Source organism: Rhinolophus ferrumequinum, chromosome 12, assembly GCF_004115265.2.
Source record: "Rhinolophus ferrumequinum isolate MPI-CBG mRhiFer1 chromosome 12, mRhiFer1_v1.p, whole genome shotgun sequence".
In the NCBI taxonomy this organism is placed as follows: domain Eukaryota; kingdom Metazoa; phylum Chordata; class Mammalia; order Chiroptera; family Rhinolophidae; genus Rhinolophus; species Rhinolophus ferrumequinum.
In genome coordinates this window covers 52,126,013-52,141,963 of record NC_046295.1, presented here as the reverse complement: position 1 = coordinate 52,141,963, position 15,951 = coordinate 52,126,013, and the positions used below count along the sequence as shown (strand labels likewise).

The 15,951-nt window shown below is 41.6% G+C and overlaps 1 protein-coding gene across 2 annotated transcripts in view; it reads right to left on the bottom strand.

Annotated features, from left to right (window-relative positions):
• Positions 1 to 13,263, bottom strand: part of RECK (reversion inducing cysteine rich protein with kazal motifs) — a 63,127-nt gene extending 49,864 nt beyond the window's left edge. The window contains exon 1 of one of the 2 annotated variants that reach the window (XM_033123937.1): positions 13,079 to 13,263. In XM_033123937.1, the coding sequence (XP_032979828.1) occupies positions 13,079 to 13,178 (100 nt within the window). In that variant the 5' untranslated portion in view covers positions 13,179 to 13,263. The remainder of the gene's footprint in view (positions 1 to 13,078) is intronic. The other variant, XM_033123938.1, reaches the window with a different exon arrangement.
• Between the last annotated feature and the right edge of the window lie 2,688 nt (positions 13,264 to 15,951).

Sequence of the window (15,951 nt, the reverse complement as noted above, 5' to 3'; positions counted from 1 at the left end):
TCTATCTAATAGGGAAGACTGTCATGTAATAATAACAGCTGCTATGTATTGTGTACCTTCTATATGCCAGAATTTTACTAAATTTGCTTTATGCGTAATCTCATTCAATCCTTATAATTGCCCTATGGACTGTATTCTAATATTATACCTATAATGTAAAATTAAATGATAGAAAGATAGTGAATTTTGTTTTGCACATGTTAAATTTAAGGTCCCTATAGGACATCCAGATAGAAATTCCAATAAAGTCAGAAATCCCAGTTGGATAGCAGGAAACCCAAGCCTAAAGATCCAAATCTGGAAGTCATCGGCATAAAGGAGGTATATGGAAATGAATGAAATTGCCTAGGGAGTGTTTCTAGTGAGAAGTGAACCCAGCACCAAATTCTAAAGAACAGCAACATCTAAGACATGGGAAGAAACAAAGCAACAGATTGAGAGGGTACAGTGAGGGGTAGGTCAACTACCAGAATATAGCATCACAGAAGAGGGAGTAGTTAGTGTCATGTACCAGAACAGTCAGATTAGATTGAAGACTGAGAAAGGAAATGGATTTATGAATTAGGAGGCCACTTAGCGACCTTCACAAGGTACTTTCTGTGGAGTTGGTAGTAGTGAATGTTAAGCAGTAAACTAGAGGAGACAAAGTATAAACAACGAATATAGTCTCTCTAGAAGTCTAGCACTGATGGGAGGGGAAAAGGGGTAGTTACAGGAAGATGCAAGATCAAGGGAAGCTTTCCCTGTTGTTTTTATTTATTTATTTTTTAGTGGCCTTTGTACCTGGTTCCTGGGAGACTCTAAATCCCTAGAATTTCCTGAGCCATAGGAGTGTCTTTGTTATGTTAATGAAGTGGCCCCAGGTCTCACCTAGATAGCTTCAACATGGGGACTGGCCAAACCAGCAAGATCAGCCATGTGAGCTATTCGGCCTGCGGTGCTCTTAACAAGGTAGCCGGTTGGATCCCCACATGGGCCACTGTGAGCTGTGCCCTCCACAACTAGATTGAAACAACTACTTGACTTGGAGCTGACAGGTCCTGGAAAAACACACTTAACTAAAAATTTTTTAAAAGTATTTAGAGAAGCCAAAGGCCTTCTTGTTAAAAAAGAAAAAAATATATATATATCAGCCATGTGATCAGAGGGGTGGGGCTTTGAGCCACATGATAACTACCAGGACCTCCCAATCTCCCAACCTCCAGTAGGACACAGGAACTGGAGATTGACTTCAACCACATGGCCAATAATTCAATCAATCATGTCTATGTGACAAAATCTCAATAAAAACTCTAGATACCAAAGCTCAGTGGCGCTTTCCTGTGGGTGGACACTGAGGTGCCAGGCCGATGCACACTGATACCACGAGGAAAGGGCACACAGGTCCTGCACTCCCTTCCGGACCTCACCCTGTGTTGTCTCTTCATTTGGCTGGTCCTCCTGATTTGTATCCTTTATAAGAAAACTGTAATTATAACTATATTGCTTCCCTGATTTCTGAGTCATTCCAGTGAATTATGGATTCTGAGGGGTCAAGGGAAGCCTGGATTTATAGCCAGTTGGTCAGAAGTGTGGGTGGCCTGGGGACTCCAAGGTGTGGCTGGTGTTTGGAGTAAGGGCAGGCTTGTAGGGGCCTGAGACAGCACAGGGACTTGTGCCCAGGGCCCAAAGGAATGCTGGGTAAGCTGACCACAAGAATGCCACCAACCCCTCACTCCCTGCACAAAAGTGCAGAAGTAGCTGATTATTAACTCCCTTCTAACTGCTTACTCCCTTGCACATGTGGAAATCACTGTTCTGCATATATAGTTGATCAAGGTTTGATCACTATATGACCTTCCTGGGGTGGCAATAACGAGCAGTCCACCATCTTGCCCCCACAGTGTAGGCACAAACATAGTTACCAGACAACGTAGCCAGTAAAGAAAGCCTGCCTTTTTAAAAAAGCCCACCACTTTCAAAACGCTCGCCTCTTCGCACAAGCCCAGCTTATATAAAAGCATCCAAGCTGAGCCGGACCCCAAATCTGTCCGAAGGACTTTCCTCTCCTCTGTTGCCTCCCTCATGCTCTAGCATAAGCTTAATAAATCTGTCTGGAAATTTTTGTGAAGTTTCCTCTGGATTTCTATCTTGGAAACCCAAGAACCCAAATGCCGCTTAACTTGTGGGGTCTGTTCTAACTCTGGGTGGTTGGTGCCAGAATTGAATTGCTGTACACCCACTTGTGGTTGAAACAGAATATGGGATATGGCTCAAGAAGAGGCATCGTGTTTGGGGCTAGGGCTACAACAGTGAAGAAATGTCATGCTCTCTGACTTCATCCAGGTTACAGTCTGATGGTAGAACAAGAGGTACAACAAAATCTACTAGACAAGAGGAAAGGATATAAGGACACGCATAAATTAAGAGGAAAGGTGACAGCCTCTATTTTCTCAGTGAAATTGAGATTAGGTCTGAAAACAAAAAGGGCTGAGATGGGGTTGGGGGCTTGGGATCAAACTGAAGAGGCCTGTAATAGAGACTTTGAAGAACAGAGAAAGGAGGCAGCTGTAGGGGTATTTCTCAAACTTGTGTTCTATGAGACACTGTTTTGTGAGTTGTTAATCCCTCAAGAGAAAATGTTTCATGTTCAAATAAATTTGGAAATGAAGGATTACAAAAAGTTACAGGGGGCCGCCCGGTGGCTCAGGTGGTTAGAGCTCCATGCTCCTAACACCGAAGGCTGCTGGTTCAATTCCCACATGGGCCAGTGGGCTCTCAACCACAAGGTTGCCAGTTCAATTCCTCGAGTCCCACAAGGGATGGTGGGCTGCGCCCCTGCAACTAGAAAACGGCAACTGGACCTGGAGCTGAGCTGCGCCCTCCACAACTAAGACTGAAAGGACAACAACTTGACTTGGAAAAAAGTCCTGGAAGTACACACTGTTCCCAATAAAGTCCTGTTCCCCTTCCCCAATTAAAAAAAAAAAAATCTTAAAAAAAAAAAAAGTTACAGAATTCTTCACTGCAGGACTTAATGAAGCCTTTAATATTCTAATATTCATTATTAATCTCCTAAAAGGGGATTTAAGTAGATTTCTCACAGCACAGAACACTTTTTCATGCCACTTAACATTTCAGAGTGCCAGTTTGAGAAATATCAAACTAGAGAAAAGGAAAAATGTTGCCAAGCCCAGAGAAATTCATAAACTCCTTATAATCAGCAAGGACATGTTACTATTCTAGAGTGTAGCTGACTGGAAAGAACATACAGCTGGATTGATCGCTCAGGAGCTGTCAAGACTGGCAACTCAAAAGAGAAAATGAAAACCTATTTTAAGCAGCTAGATCTGATACAATGCTTTAAAATATATATTTGCAATATAATCTCTTCAAATGAAACCTATACAATTTCGATATACAAATTAGATGAAAACAGAGCTTGTTTGATTGAGGTAGGATTGGTATTGAGGAGAAATGAATGAATAAACATATAAAGTCCTCTTTAGATCTTACCAACAAGCCTTCTAAGTGTAAAGCTAGAAATTGTTTCTCCCTAAAGTTGTGGATGAAAAACGGGCCACATATTAAACCTGACAAGCTCAGGGGAGGCCCAAAGTAAAACCCAGAGACAAAAGTAACCACACTGGGTGGTATGAACTTAAAAATTCCTAACTAAAAGCGGGTCATCGTGGGCAGTCCTAGACCTGTAGATTCCTTGACAAAGGTCAATCTTTAACTTTGAAATTATCTATTGTCTTTGTGCATCTAAGGTAACGTACTTTTGAAATGTCAAAGTAATCTTTTCCAGAGCCCTGGAAGGCACAACTGTGGGCACCAGAGTATGACATCACATTGTTATCTTGTCCAAAACCATCTCTACATGTTGTAAATGTTAACTATCCTGTACCTACCAATGTAAAAGATGTATGTGCCCCTTCATTTTACTTTTTATCCAATTGCAGAGATTTCCCTGCTTTGCATTCTCCCACCCCCTTAACCTACTACTAATGAATTTCCTGTAATCCCCCTTATGTCTCCTTTGATTCCAATGTATAAAATAAGCTGTAAAATTGCCATCCTCTGGGGGCGATTTCTCCATCCCTTGAGATTTTGCTTCCCAGCAATTGTCAGTTTGGCTCAAATAAACTCCTATAAGGCTTTTTCTTAGGCTGGATGTTCTTTCATCAACAAAGCAATGACAGGGTCTATATCATATCGCTGGCATAATACTATAGTTTGGTTTCATAAAAGACTATTGTAGGGCTGGCTTTCTAATACTACGTCTATGGGAAAAGGTGTCTTGCAGTTCTAAATATTTGACTTAAAAATTCTGAAGAACATATCAAAATGTCACTAAGTTTCAGAAGAAAAAAAAGTTCCTTACTTTTTATGGCTGTAGCTACTTTCTTAGAAGTTAATTCAAGGGAGGGCCCAATGAGATTTTCTCACAATACCCTTTCTCCCCTGCCATACAGCAGTACTGCACTACCCCCATTTTTTAAGATTCTGCTGTGCCCAGCCTCATTAGAATGGAGAGGGCAGGCAGGAAAAAAAAAGCTCTCCTGATATCGATGTGTTCTAGAAGTTGCAACTCTCTACTATCCTCTAACACAAAAGTCATATGAGGGTAAAAAATCCAGCTGATCATGAGCAAAGATAACCCAGGATAACATATGGTCCCAATAAGCACAGGCTTAGCAAAAAGTAAACAACCAGGCAGATAAGAGTCGGATTTGGGTCTAGACATTTTTGAAAAACAGTTTCTTGGAGCAAAAGTCTATTTAGAACAGAAACATAAAATGTGTTATAATTAAAATGCCAGTAACAATGGAAAGTTTTATTAAAGATGTAAATGTAAAAGCCTATTTTCCCCTATTTCATGGTGAAGGTAAAATTTTCAATTTTTTAAATAATTTTTTTTTCATTAAGAAAACCCAAATTTGGAAAAGAAAAAGAAAGATGATCTATACTCCCAGTGTTCTGCCAGAACCTATGCTGACATTTTGACATATTTCCTTCTAGTCTTTCCAAAAGCCTGACATTACTGACAAAAAGGGATTAAAGAGGGCGGCCTGCAGTCATCTGGCAATAACTCCCTTCCCCCTCCCAACCAAGCATTCTTCTGTAATAGTACATTTCCTCTCGAGAAAACTGCCCCCCCCCCCTTGAACAAGCTAGGTGCCCTATGCTCTGTCACATTTTCCACACTCTCTTCTTAACTTTAAGTATTATTATATTGGTACACATTTTTCTTCTTTTGAAACGATAAAAATTTATTAGAATCTTTAACACTGCATATTTTTCAAGAAATAAATGTCTACAAATAGACATTAATTCATATGCTTTCATTAAGAATGGGGGAGGGGAGAGGAAGGGATTCTAATGCAATTAATGTGGCAATTAAGGTCTTTGTCTTTTTTAGAGCTACTAAAATGGATTAATTGGGCCAGTCAACTATTATAGTGCAAAAAACTCTCCAAAGCCTATTGTTTTATACAAGAAGGCAACGAATTTTAGAAATTTGTTTTCATAATTTGATTCTAATTTAACTTGCTCTTCAAGAAAAAAACAGTCTAAAACTCTGCTTATTCTCATAAAATGGAATTGAACAGATAAAGGCAAATATCAATAAAACTTGATATTGACATGATGAAAATAAAAAGCATATGTGTTATCCTCATTAAAGACATAAGGATGGGTGTCCTATTTGCATTATTATTTGAAGAGTCTGTAATTATAAAATAAATACCAAAAACTGATTATTAAAGGCCACCTATGTTGGGTTTAGGAAGGTATTAGTGTAACCTAGACATATGCAAGCAGAATTATCCAATAATCAGAAACACCAAGTTCGGGCTGCCGGTTTGGGCCACATGTTGTACTAAAGATAGGCAAGTAAGCAGGAACCGGGCTCCAGCCACAAAGGGAAAACGCAACTTCTAAGACCAACCAGCACTTAGAAAAACAAATACACACCCTAATCTAAAACTACAATATTCATAGAATTACAGCATTTTTGAAGTTAAAAGAGATTTGCCACAGAAGCCTCCCAAAAGCTATAATTCAATTTGGTTAATGAAAAGCCATTCTTGTTTTCTTTTCTAAAGGAAATACAGATTCCCCTCTAATGTCTTCCTAAGGAATTACCAAAACGGAACATACATATCCCAAACTACAGAGGGGGGAAAAAAACTAAATCTGAGCTGATACTGGGAAAAGGTCATTCTCAATAAAAAAGGTACGTTAATTTTTAAAAATCTGATCTTACTTTTAATCAAATTTTTATTTTCAAAACAACCTGGAAATCAACAATCACTTTATACACGTTTAAATGACAACTGCAACTTTAACTTATAAATGCATTCTTGCAATTGTCACATTTATCTCCTAAAAAATATGTGTGTGTAGAGGGGGAGGAGGACAGGGGATATGTCATCAGCCAAGGAAGAGCCAAACAGTAAAACGATTACCCATAAACCCAACCTGGATCCAATATTGCTAACATCTGTCATACTGCTTTGTCTATCTGGACAGACATTTATTTGTACTTATTTATTTATTTTCCTGAGTCTTTTGCAAGTGACAGGTACCCTCCTCCACTACTTGCCTCAGACTGCATTGCTTCAGCTGCCAATTACATTCATTTGATTCTATTACTAATATGACTGCCAGATTAATTTTTTGAATAGAGCTTTCATGTCACTCTTCTAATCAAAGGCCTACAATGGCTTCCTGCTATTCTAAATTCTCCAAGTCTTCTAACTTCCCCTTCCCTGACCTATTATTTTTTAATAAGGAAAGCCTGCATTTACCTTGAACACAGCTTTCTACCTGAAATGCTTAGTACCCTCTTCCTGAGGATCTAAATTCCAAACATCTTTCAAGGCTTAAAGCCCACCTCAACTACTTGGTAAGCCTGTATTCTCCAACAACGCCAAGCCATGTTGGTTTCTTTGCTTATTTAAGGCCCTACTATTCTAGTCAGAACTGGAAACTTGAACACTTAACTCTTTTCTCATCATTTCATGTCTGTACTCATGGTATTCCCAGACTGACTGTAAACTTTTTGCACCCATTTAGCACAGTGCTCAGCTCAAAAAATTTAACTGATTAATAAGTAATAATTTCCTAGTTATACAATGCCTTTAGTACAAAAAGTTGTATTTCCCTCACTGTACCACTTCAGTACCACATTTCATATAGTGATCAACCCATAATTTAGCAAACATCATATGAGTTTTTCACCTAGGTCTGTAAGGGTGAAATTCGGTAAATGAATAACATAATTAGACTTAGTTTGCAGTTTGACTCACCACATAGCTCGCTATCTAGCCACTTGTAGTTAGACTTTGCAGTTAGAGCTACACTGATACTCAGCTGTTTTCTCTTTGTTTCTCCCCTCACTAACTGACTTAAAAACTCTGTTTTGTTACATTTCCTACATCTACACATACCTCATTAATCTAGTTAATCAGCAGAATCCCGATCTGGAAAGGGCAATTTCTTAATCCTCAGGCGACCGGACACCCGGATCCTTTTTGCAACTCCCTTGCAGTTTTTACTGGTGACACATAAAGCCCCAGGCTGTGGTGGCCTGGCCGAGACCCAAGGAGATAACATTATCTTAAAACAGACCAGACCCCAGGAAGCGATATCAGCCCTCAGACCTGCCAGCCTGACTGACCCCCCCTTTTCTTTGTTTTTCTTCTTGTGTACCTATAAAACCTTCTGACCAATCTAGAAACAGGAAGGTGGCCTTTGGACAGGAGTCTGCCATCCTCCCAGGATGTCAGCATTCTGAATAAATCTGCTCTTTTTCCCACTTACCTTGTCTCTCAATTTTTAACTTTTAAGCGGCAGGCAGCCGGACCTTAGCACGGAATCAAGTCTAAGCTAAATGGAACCCGATCACATACTCAGGCACAGAGATATGCAGCCAGTTGCTGGTGGGCTCTGCAGCTAATAGGTCAAGAAGAGTTGGGGGGCTGGGGAAATTGAAGTTTTATGGTGGTGCAGCACCTTGAGCTGTTTGGTGGAGACTAGGAAATACAAGAGATGAACAGAAAGAAGCAATGTAAGGTAGAGAGAGACTGGCTCCAAAAGTAGTCTTGGTTCCTAGCAGCTTTCCAGTTCCCACAAAAGTCCGAGGTTGTGCTATGCTAAATTTCCTACCCTTGTATTTCTACGTGCTCCCTGTAGATGCTACATAGGTGTTAGATAGATGCTAACTAGGCCCCTATTCCTGAGCCACCTTGGTTTCTGTTCCTTTGGGGGTCAAAAGAGCCTTAACCCAGACATTCAACATTATGAAACAACTCAAGCAAATGACTCTCTTGAGATCCTCCCCAGATGCTAATAGCCAGTATTCTTGGATAATTAATTCCCTTTTCCACTCTTGCTGCAAGCTTCCATTTACAAAACAGATTTAAAAGTATGAATGCAAACAAACAAACAAATAAATGTGAGTGGGACTGTCTCGCTTCCAATGGTATATTCCATGGTCAGAATTTTTCCCTTAATACTACCCTTTTCTTCATATTATCTATGTGCTTCACAACATCCATATTGTGTGCAATGTACTTGACTAAATCACATGATTTTTCCTCAATTATATTCTTCAGATTTAGAATATAAATGGAAATGTACTAATATAACCACCAAATATTAGCAATGTAGACATTATATATTTTTGGTGATATTTCATGTCTGAATTTCCCACTAAATCATAAATCCCATGAAAACATTGACCATGTCTATTTTCACCTACCACTTTATATCTGATGCCTATCATGCTGTCTGGCACTGTTAAGAGCTTAATATTTGCTGACTGGATTACTGACCGGTATGAAATTGAGCTTAATAATCAATGGGCCCAGGGCAGTTATTTCTAATATCCATCTTAAACATATACAAAAATGGAACTTTCGATTCTCTTGCTGGCTCACCTGCCACCTCCTCCAACCTGCTCCTCCCCATCTTCCCAGCCTCAGCAAATGGCATCGGTTTTCACTTGGTTGCTCAAGGTAAAAATCGATGCATAATCTTTAATTCCTCCTTCCCTCACTTCCCACATCCAATCCATCAGCAATGTATCTTGAATTTCTCTTCTTTTATCTCCACAACCATTCTACTCTAAGTCACCATTCTCTCCTGATTCGACCACTGCAATGGGCTTCTCTAGTCACCCTACTTTTACTCCTACCACACTACAATCTTTTTTTTTTTTAATTCAGCAGACTGATCTAAAATATAAATCAAAGTACACATCTCTTACTTAAAAGTCTACTGGTTTCTATCTGTAGACGGAATAAAATCCACCATCCTCATGTAGCTTTTTGCAAGGCTCAGCACCACTCCGCCCTAGACTGTTCTCTTGCTCATTTTGTTGCAACCATATTGACCTTCTGCTCCTTCTTGCCTTTAGGGCCTCTGCACTTTCTGGTCCCTAACCGTATTTTCTAAGGACAGCACCTTCATATCTTCAGATCTTGGTCCTGAACTTGACTTTCTAAGAGGCCTCTCATGACATCACTATGTAAAGAACCACTCACTTCCCCTCTACTCGCACAATTCTCTGTTATCATCTAGTTTCCTTCATTTTATTTATCTGTTTATTGTCTCTCTCTCCTTCACTAGACTGTAAGCTCCTGGACAGCATCAATCCTACACCTAGAACAGTGCCTGACAGATAGTAAGCATTAAATAAATATTTTTTTGAATAAACATCTGTAGTATTGCTCTTTTAAATCTCACATTTTTAATATATAAAACCCATCTCTTGACATCACCCCACTTTCTTCTAGAAGTGGCACAGAGTGAAAAGTATGATTAATGAAAGGTTGCTTAAATCCATGAATTTAAGACTGGAACTTTTAGCAGCATACCAGAATGAACTGTCATATCTGGTCTATCACCAAGTCTAGCTCTTTCTACAGTTTGTGGGCCAAGATATTTCTTTGAAAAGAAAAATCTGCTTCTTATTACTTTCATCCAGATAGACATTTGCTTTTTCTAACTTAAAATTTCCAAGTCTAGCTCTTTCTACAGTTTGTGGGCCAAGATATTTCTTTGAAAAGAAAAATCTGCTTCTTATTACTTTCATCCAGATAGACATTTGCTTTTTCTAACTTAAAATTTATTACATTCTTTTTCAGGATTCTAAGCTATTACATAATTTCTTAAATGTCAACTATTGAAACCTACCCTTTAATGTTACATCTTTCCCTCTTTTGTACTATTACAAAACATCTTAAACAGAAACAGAGCTACTGTCAGGTGCCATTGACACACAGATCATGAGACTACAGCACAAGGTCCCATCCTATCCTTCAAAGGGAAAACTAGAAGTGTGTGTGTTTGGGGCGGGGTGGGGGGCACGGACGGGGGTGGGATTGGAAAGTACACTGAATAGAAGTGTGGCATTACTCCAATGTAGAGGGTGTGGCCAAACTTTTCAAGAGATGATCATCACTGAACAAGTAATATCACTCCCTCACCTCCACCTCCAAGGAATGGGAATGATAATCTCTAAGTGGGAACAGATAAGACTTGTAAAGCCTTATACCAGAGGAGACAGGAGTACCCAACCTTGGATGGGGTAAGGAGAGAGGAAAAAGACTGTCTCAGCATGAATACAAGCTAAGTCTTCAATGAAATACAATTTAATATTGTGCTCTCAATTTTTGGTTAGGACTGAGGAACATTTTCCATACTTTCTACAAATTCACAGTGGAAGCTTTTGTCCATTGTATTACTTAATGTCCTTTATGTAAAGAAACAGGCAATATATGCCTCCCTGAATTTAGTACAAGGGACAAATCTCACTTTTAGGTCAAACTTGAAATTTTTTTTTAGTCAATGCTGCCATGGACTTTTAGAAGTGGAAGAGCCTTTAGAAATCATCTAGCCCAGTGTTTTCTAAAGTGTGCTTTAGGTGTTATGAAGAAAAAGAGAGTTCTATAGGCAAGTTTCTGTCTTTCAATAATAATTTTATTGACATAAATCACGTTAAATTAATTAAACAAGGAGGCCATTAGACTCAGATGGCTTTACTGCCTTAATTGCCTACTTAAGTAAACCAAAACCTAAGCCTGTAATACCTCAAGGCTAAGAAATCAAAACTGAAGAACAACCAATCACAAACAGCCACCTAGTCTTTCTTAAATAAGATCCATTTAAGCTATAGCCAATCAAAGAACGTCTTTGCTTTGCTTCCACCTCTTCTCTATGCAAGTCTTTCCCCTAGCTCCTGTCACTTCCCATTTGAATCGATTTTTGCTCAAATAAACTCTTAAATTTTTTAATATGCCGCAGTTTATATACTAACAATCACATACTATAAAATTCAGCTTTTAAAATGTACAATTCAGTTGTTTTTGGTATATTCATGAAGTTGTGCAACCATCACCACTATCTAACTTTAGAACATTTTCATCACCCTAAAAAAAAACCCCACACCCATTAGCAGTCATTTCCCGGTTCCCCCACCAAACAAGTTTCTTTACCACAGGAATCCTTGGACTTTTTACTGGGAATCTAACATGCTTTGTGAATTTATAAGAAAGGGGTACAATGTGCAGTGTTTCCCAAACTTATTTAATAGTTAAAATTTCAGTACTTACTACCAGTAGACAATATTCTAAATGCTATACATGTATTACCTCAATTCTCACAATAAAAATCTATGAGAAGGTACTATATAATAATAAATGTGGATAGTAAAGCACAAAAAGATTAAGTAACTTGTAAGTAACTTGTCCAAGTATTCTTAACTACTCCACTCTACTGTCGCCCACAGAATCTACTAGTTGTGAGATGAGAATAGACAACTAGTATTCTATGGACCATAGCTCTGGAAGTGCTTTAGTTCAATCTCTTTAACTTAATGGCACAAACGGGACCCAGGAAGGTACTAAGCTGAGTTAGCCAGGAATACACACCATTCTCTCCCTCTCCTTCCATGTCCATCTAATGGACAGCTAAATTTGGAACCCAATTACAATTAACTAACCCCAGGTTCCTGACACAATTCTCTCCCTTTAAGTACTTTCTTGCTTTAAAAATAAATAAATAAATAATATTGTAAGCTGCCTTAGAACTTTGCTGAGGCTGATTTTTCCATTTCTAGGTGGAAGCTCTTTCTGTAAGCAATGCACTGCTCCACCACGTTTGCATGTATAAATCTTAGCTATCTTTTAATGTCTAGTGCAGTTGGGGGAATCACTCAATTTTCCTCCCACCCGTACCCTCAGCCCTTCATCTCCTCTCCACACTTCTGCCTTTGACTCCAGCTGCTTGTATCCTGAGGTAGGTACCCGACCTCCTAGCCAGAGAGCTCTGGAGGGCAGGAGTTCGCATCAACTGCTAAAGCCCAGCACAGCGCTGACAACGAGCACTGAACACTTTCCTATCCACTCCTGGTTTAATTCCTCCAGATTAAGAACAAAACTCCTAAAGCCCACCAGCCCCCAGAGAGCGGGGTTCACTGATTTTTAATCTGCCTCTCGCCAGAGCCCAGCGCTGTCTCGGACACACAGTGCACCCACAGCGAACGGCAGCAGAATCGGATTTAGAAGGCTTGGGCCCATTCTCTTCTGAGACTTGAACCTGGCAGGCGGTGGGGCCCATCAATGCTCGCCGCCCGAGGTCGGCCTTTTTGAACCCAGTTGTGGGTCAAATAACAATAACTGGTCAGGGCGGCGGTGGGGTGGCTGCATTTCCGAAATCCCATCCAACACTCGCGACGATCCAGGGCGAAGGCATAACTCCCTTTTCTGACAGATACCCAAGCCTGGCGAGGCGGTAAGGACAGAGCTGGGGTCTCCTGTCCCGCCGATGACAGAGCAAGGCCTCGAACCCGGGTCACCGCTCCCAGTTCAGCAGATCTTCGGTGCAGGGAGAGCAAGGGCGGAGATGGGTCCCCGCTCGTCCCGCCTCGGCACCTCCTCCCGCCTGCTGGGACCTCCGGTCCTTGGGTCACCGGACGTGGGCCGGGTCTGGGGGTCTTGCGCACCCCCGCCCCCTGCCCCGCGCCATCTTGGAGCGCCGAGACGGCCGCTCCGGACCGCCCCGAACCGCTGCTCCAGCAGTTACTCACCCGCACTGCCCGGGGCCAAGCCCCCTGCCACCTCCGCGACTCCCGCCACGGCCAGGAGAAGCAGCAGCGCAACTCGCGGGGAGGCCCGGACAGTCGCCATGTCCGGGCCGGGCGGTCCGGAGCCGTGGGATGCTCGGACCCAGCCTGGCCGCCGCCGCTGCTCGCCGAGGCCCCGCCCCGGCGCCCTGGACCTTTAGTGGTTGGCTGCGGCGCGCTCAAGCCCCGCCCCTCGACCGCGAGGCGTTTCCAAAACCTGCTGGGGGCGGGAACGTGCCCGCGACCCCGGCTCTTTGTTAAGGCCCAGCTGTTTGTCCGCTTCTGCGTCCGAGACCCCTCAGCCTGCATTCTCCAAGAGGAAAGTCAGAGGATACCCGAGCTGAAGGGCCCTTAGAACACCTCTACCACCTCCCGAGGTTTGCACAGGGGGCCACTGAGGGCACTGACCTGCCCAAGATCACACCACAAGTTCGTTTGAGACCTAGGACAAAGTCCAAGGCTGAACCAAAGGAACTTTTCCCTTTCGCGTACCGTGTCACCCGGGACGACTCGGCCTCCCCTACAATCTGAGGGGCTCTGCTGCAGACAGCGTCCCCTGACAACGGCCGGAGGCACGGATTAGCCCCCAAAGCTCTTTGACACTTGTAGCCTCAACGTGTCTTTGATGTACTATTAAGGACCTAATCCCATCAGGAAAAGGGTGGGGGAATGCTTGTGTATTTACATATGGAGCGCCTTGAATGTCAGGTTGAGTTTAGACTTTGTTTAAGGGACAATTTGGAGGTGGGTTTCCCCCCTCCCTGTCCCCCACTACACCGCCCACACCGCAACTACTGTGGGGGAATGTCTTAAGAGGGAAGGTTTGGTTACTAAAGCGCTCTTAGGCTCTTGTGTGTTCTCATTCATATTCTCTCTCTCTCTCTCTCTCTCTCTCTCTCTCTCTCTCTCTCTCTTTCTCTCTCTCTCTCCCCCTCCCCCTCTTTCCCCTCCCCATCCCTCTGTTACTGAATTAATGTTTTTCCTCTCCCTCCCTTTAAAAAAAAGCACAACCACACTTAAAATTTTTAAACTCCTTAGTATCACTAAATATGCAGTGCAGTAAGTGTTTACATTTCTCTTATTGTCTCATAATTTATTTTTACAGTTTTTCAAGTTTCAAACAAAGTCCATGTATTGAAGTAGGTTTGTATGTCTTTTAGGTCTCTTTTCTCTCTTTTAAGTGTACAAAAGGAAAACATGAATCAATTATGCTAATCCTTCTAAAACATCTGCTCTGACAACAACTCTCTTGCTTCAAACTCTGAGAGGCCACCTCTTTTCTCACAGGATAGAATGATGACGTCCACTTACTTGTACTTAACATGGTGTCAGAAGTTCTTAGCAATTGGACCCAGTCACCTTTTCCAGCTTCCTCTCCACACCCTCCCTGCACACCTGCCACCATCCTTTCAGAACCTCTTACCATGTTCTAGACCTCAGTTGCTGTCACCCTTCCGTCAAAACATGTAACTCCTCTGCCCATAATTCACCAATTCTTGTGGTAAGACCACTCCCCTGAGAGAACTAAGATGGCTGCTGTGGGCCCAACTGTGCCCTGGAGGGACCTGACCAGAAAGAGGGCTCATCTTGTTACCTGGGACTGTCCTGGTTTTAAAATTGAAAGCCCCGTGTCCCAGGAACATCATTAATTCCAAGCAAAATGGGACAGTTGGTCTCCTTAGCTCAATGCAATTCAGCAAACGTCATGAGAGAGGCCTGTAAGGGGGTTTCCATATGGAAAAATTGGGTCATACAGGTAATAGATAACACTCCCAAGGTAATTCAATAGGTGGACTGATTGTTATAAGCCATGGACATGGATCTGGCTCCATGTATTAGTTTCCAGGATTCTGTAACAAAGAACCACAAATTGAGTGGTTTAAACAACAGGAATTTATTGTCTCAGAGTTCTTGAAGCCAGAAGTCTGAGATCAAAGTGTTGGCAGTGTTGGTTCCTTTTGAGAGCTGCGAGGGAGAATCTGATTCATGCCTCTCTCCTAGCTTCTGCTGGCTTGCTGGCTATCTTTGGCACTCCTTGGTTTGTAGACACATCATCTTGATCTCTGCCTTTATCTTCATACAGAATTCTCCTCGTGTGTGTCCCCAAATTTTCCCTTTCTTTAAGGACAATAGTCATATGGATTTAGGGGCCCACCCTACTCCAGTATGACCTCATCTTAATTAATTACATCTGCAATAATCCCTATTTCTAAATAGGGTTGCATTCTGAGGTACTGGGGGTTAGGACTTCAACATATGAATTGGTTGGGGGCGGCGGAGTGTCGGGGACACACAATTCAATCCATAACAGTCCCTAAAGGAAAGACCACCCACCCACCCCCTCAGAAATCATTGACTCTGAAAGAAAGGCTGAAGAAGGAGGAAAAGGATAAAGGACTGGCCAGTCGTAGTTCTAAGATTCTAAGTCCCCCAATAACAGGAGTGGTTGAGCTCACCTCTGTTGACTCACAGAGGTGATACCTGAGGTCTTATGCACAAAGAGACTGCTTGAATACTTGGAGATCTCTTAGCTATAGAATCAGAAATGACTTTATTTCCATACTACAGGTTTTGACAAATTAAGATGACATGTATCCACCATTATTCTTTTTACTTTTGTGAAATATAGCTATTAGAAAATTTTAAATTACATACGTGGTTCAGTTTGGGGCTTACATAGTTCTATTAGACAATTATCTTTCATTCTAAACAAAGGTAAATGCTTAGAGATCAATATGGCACTTTAAAAATGTACTCATCAGTGTTTTTGTCCTGAGCTCAAAACATCTTTCTGTATTTTAGATAAATAAAACCCATCAAACCTTTTGACTTCTGTT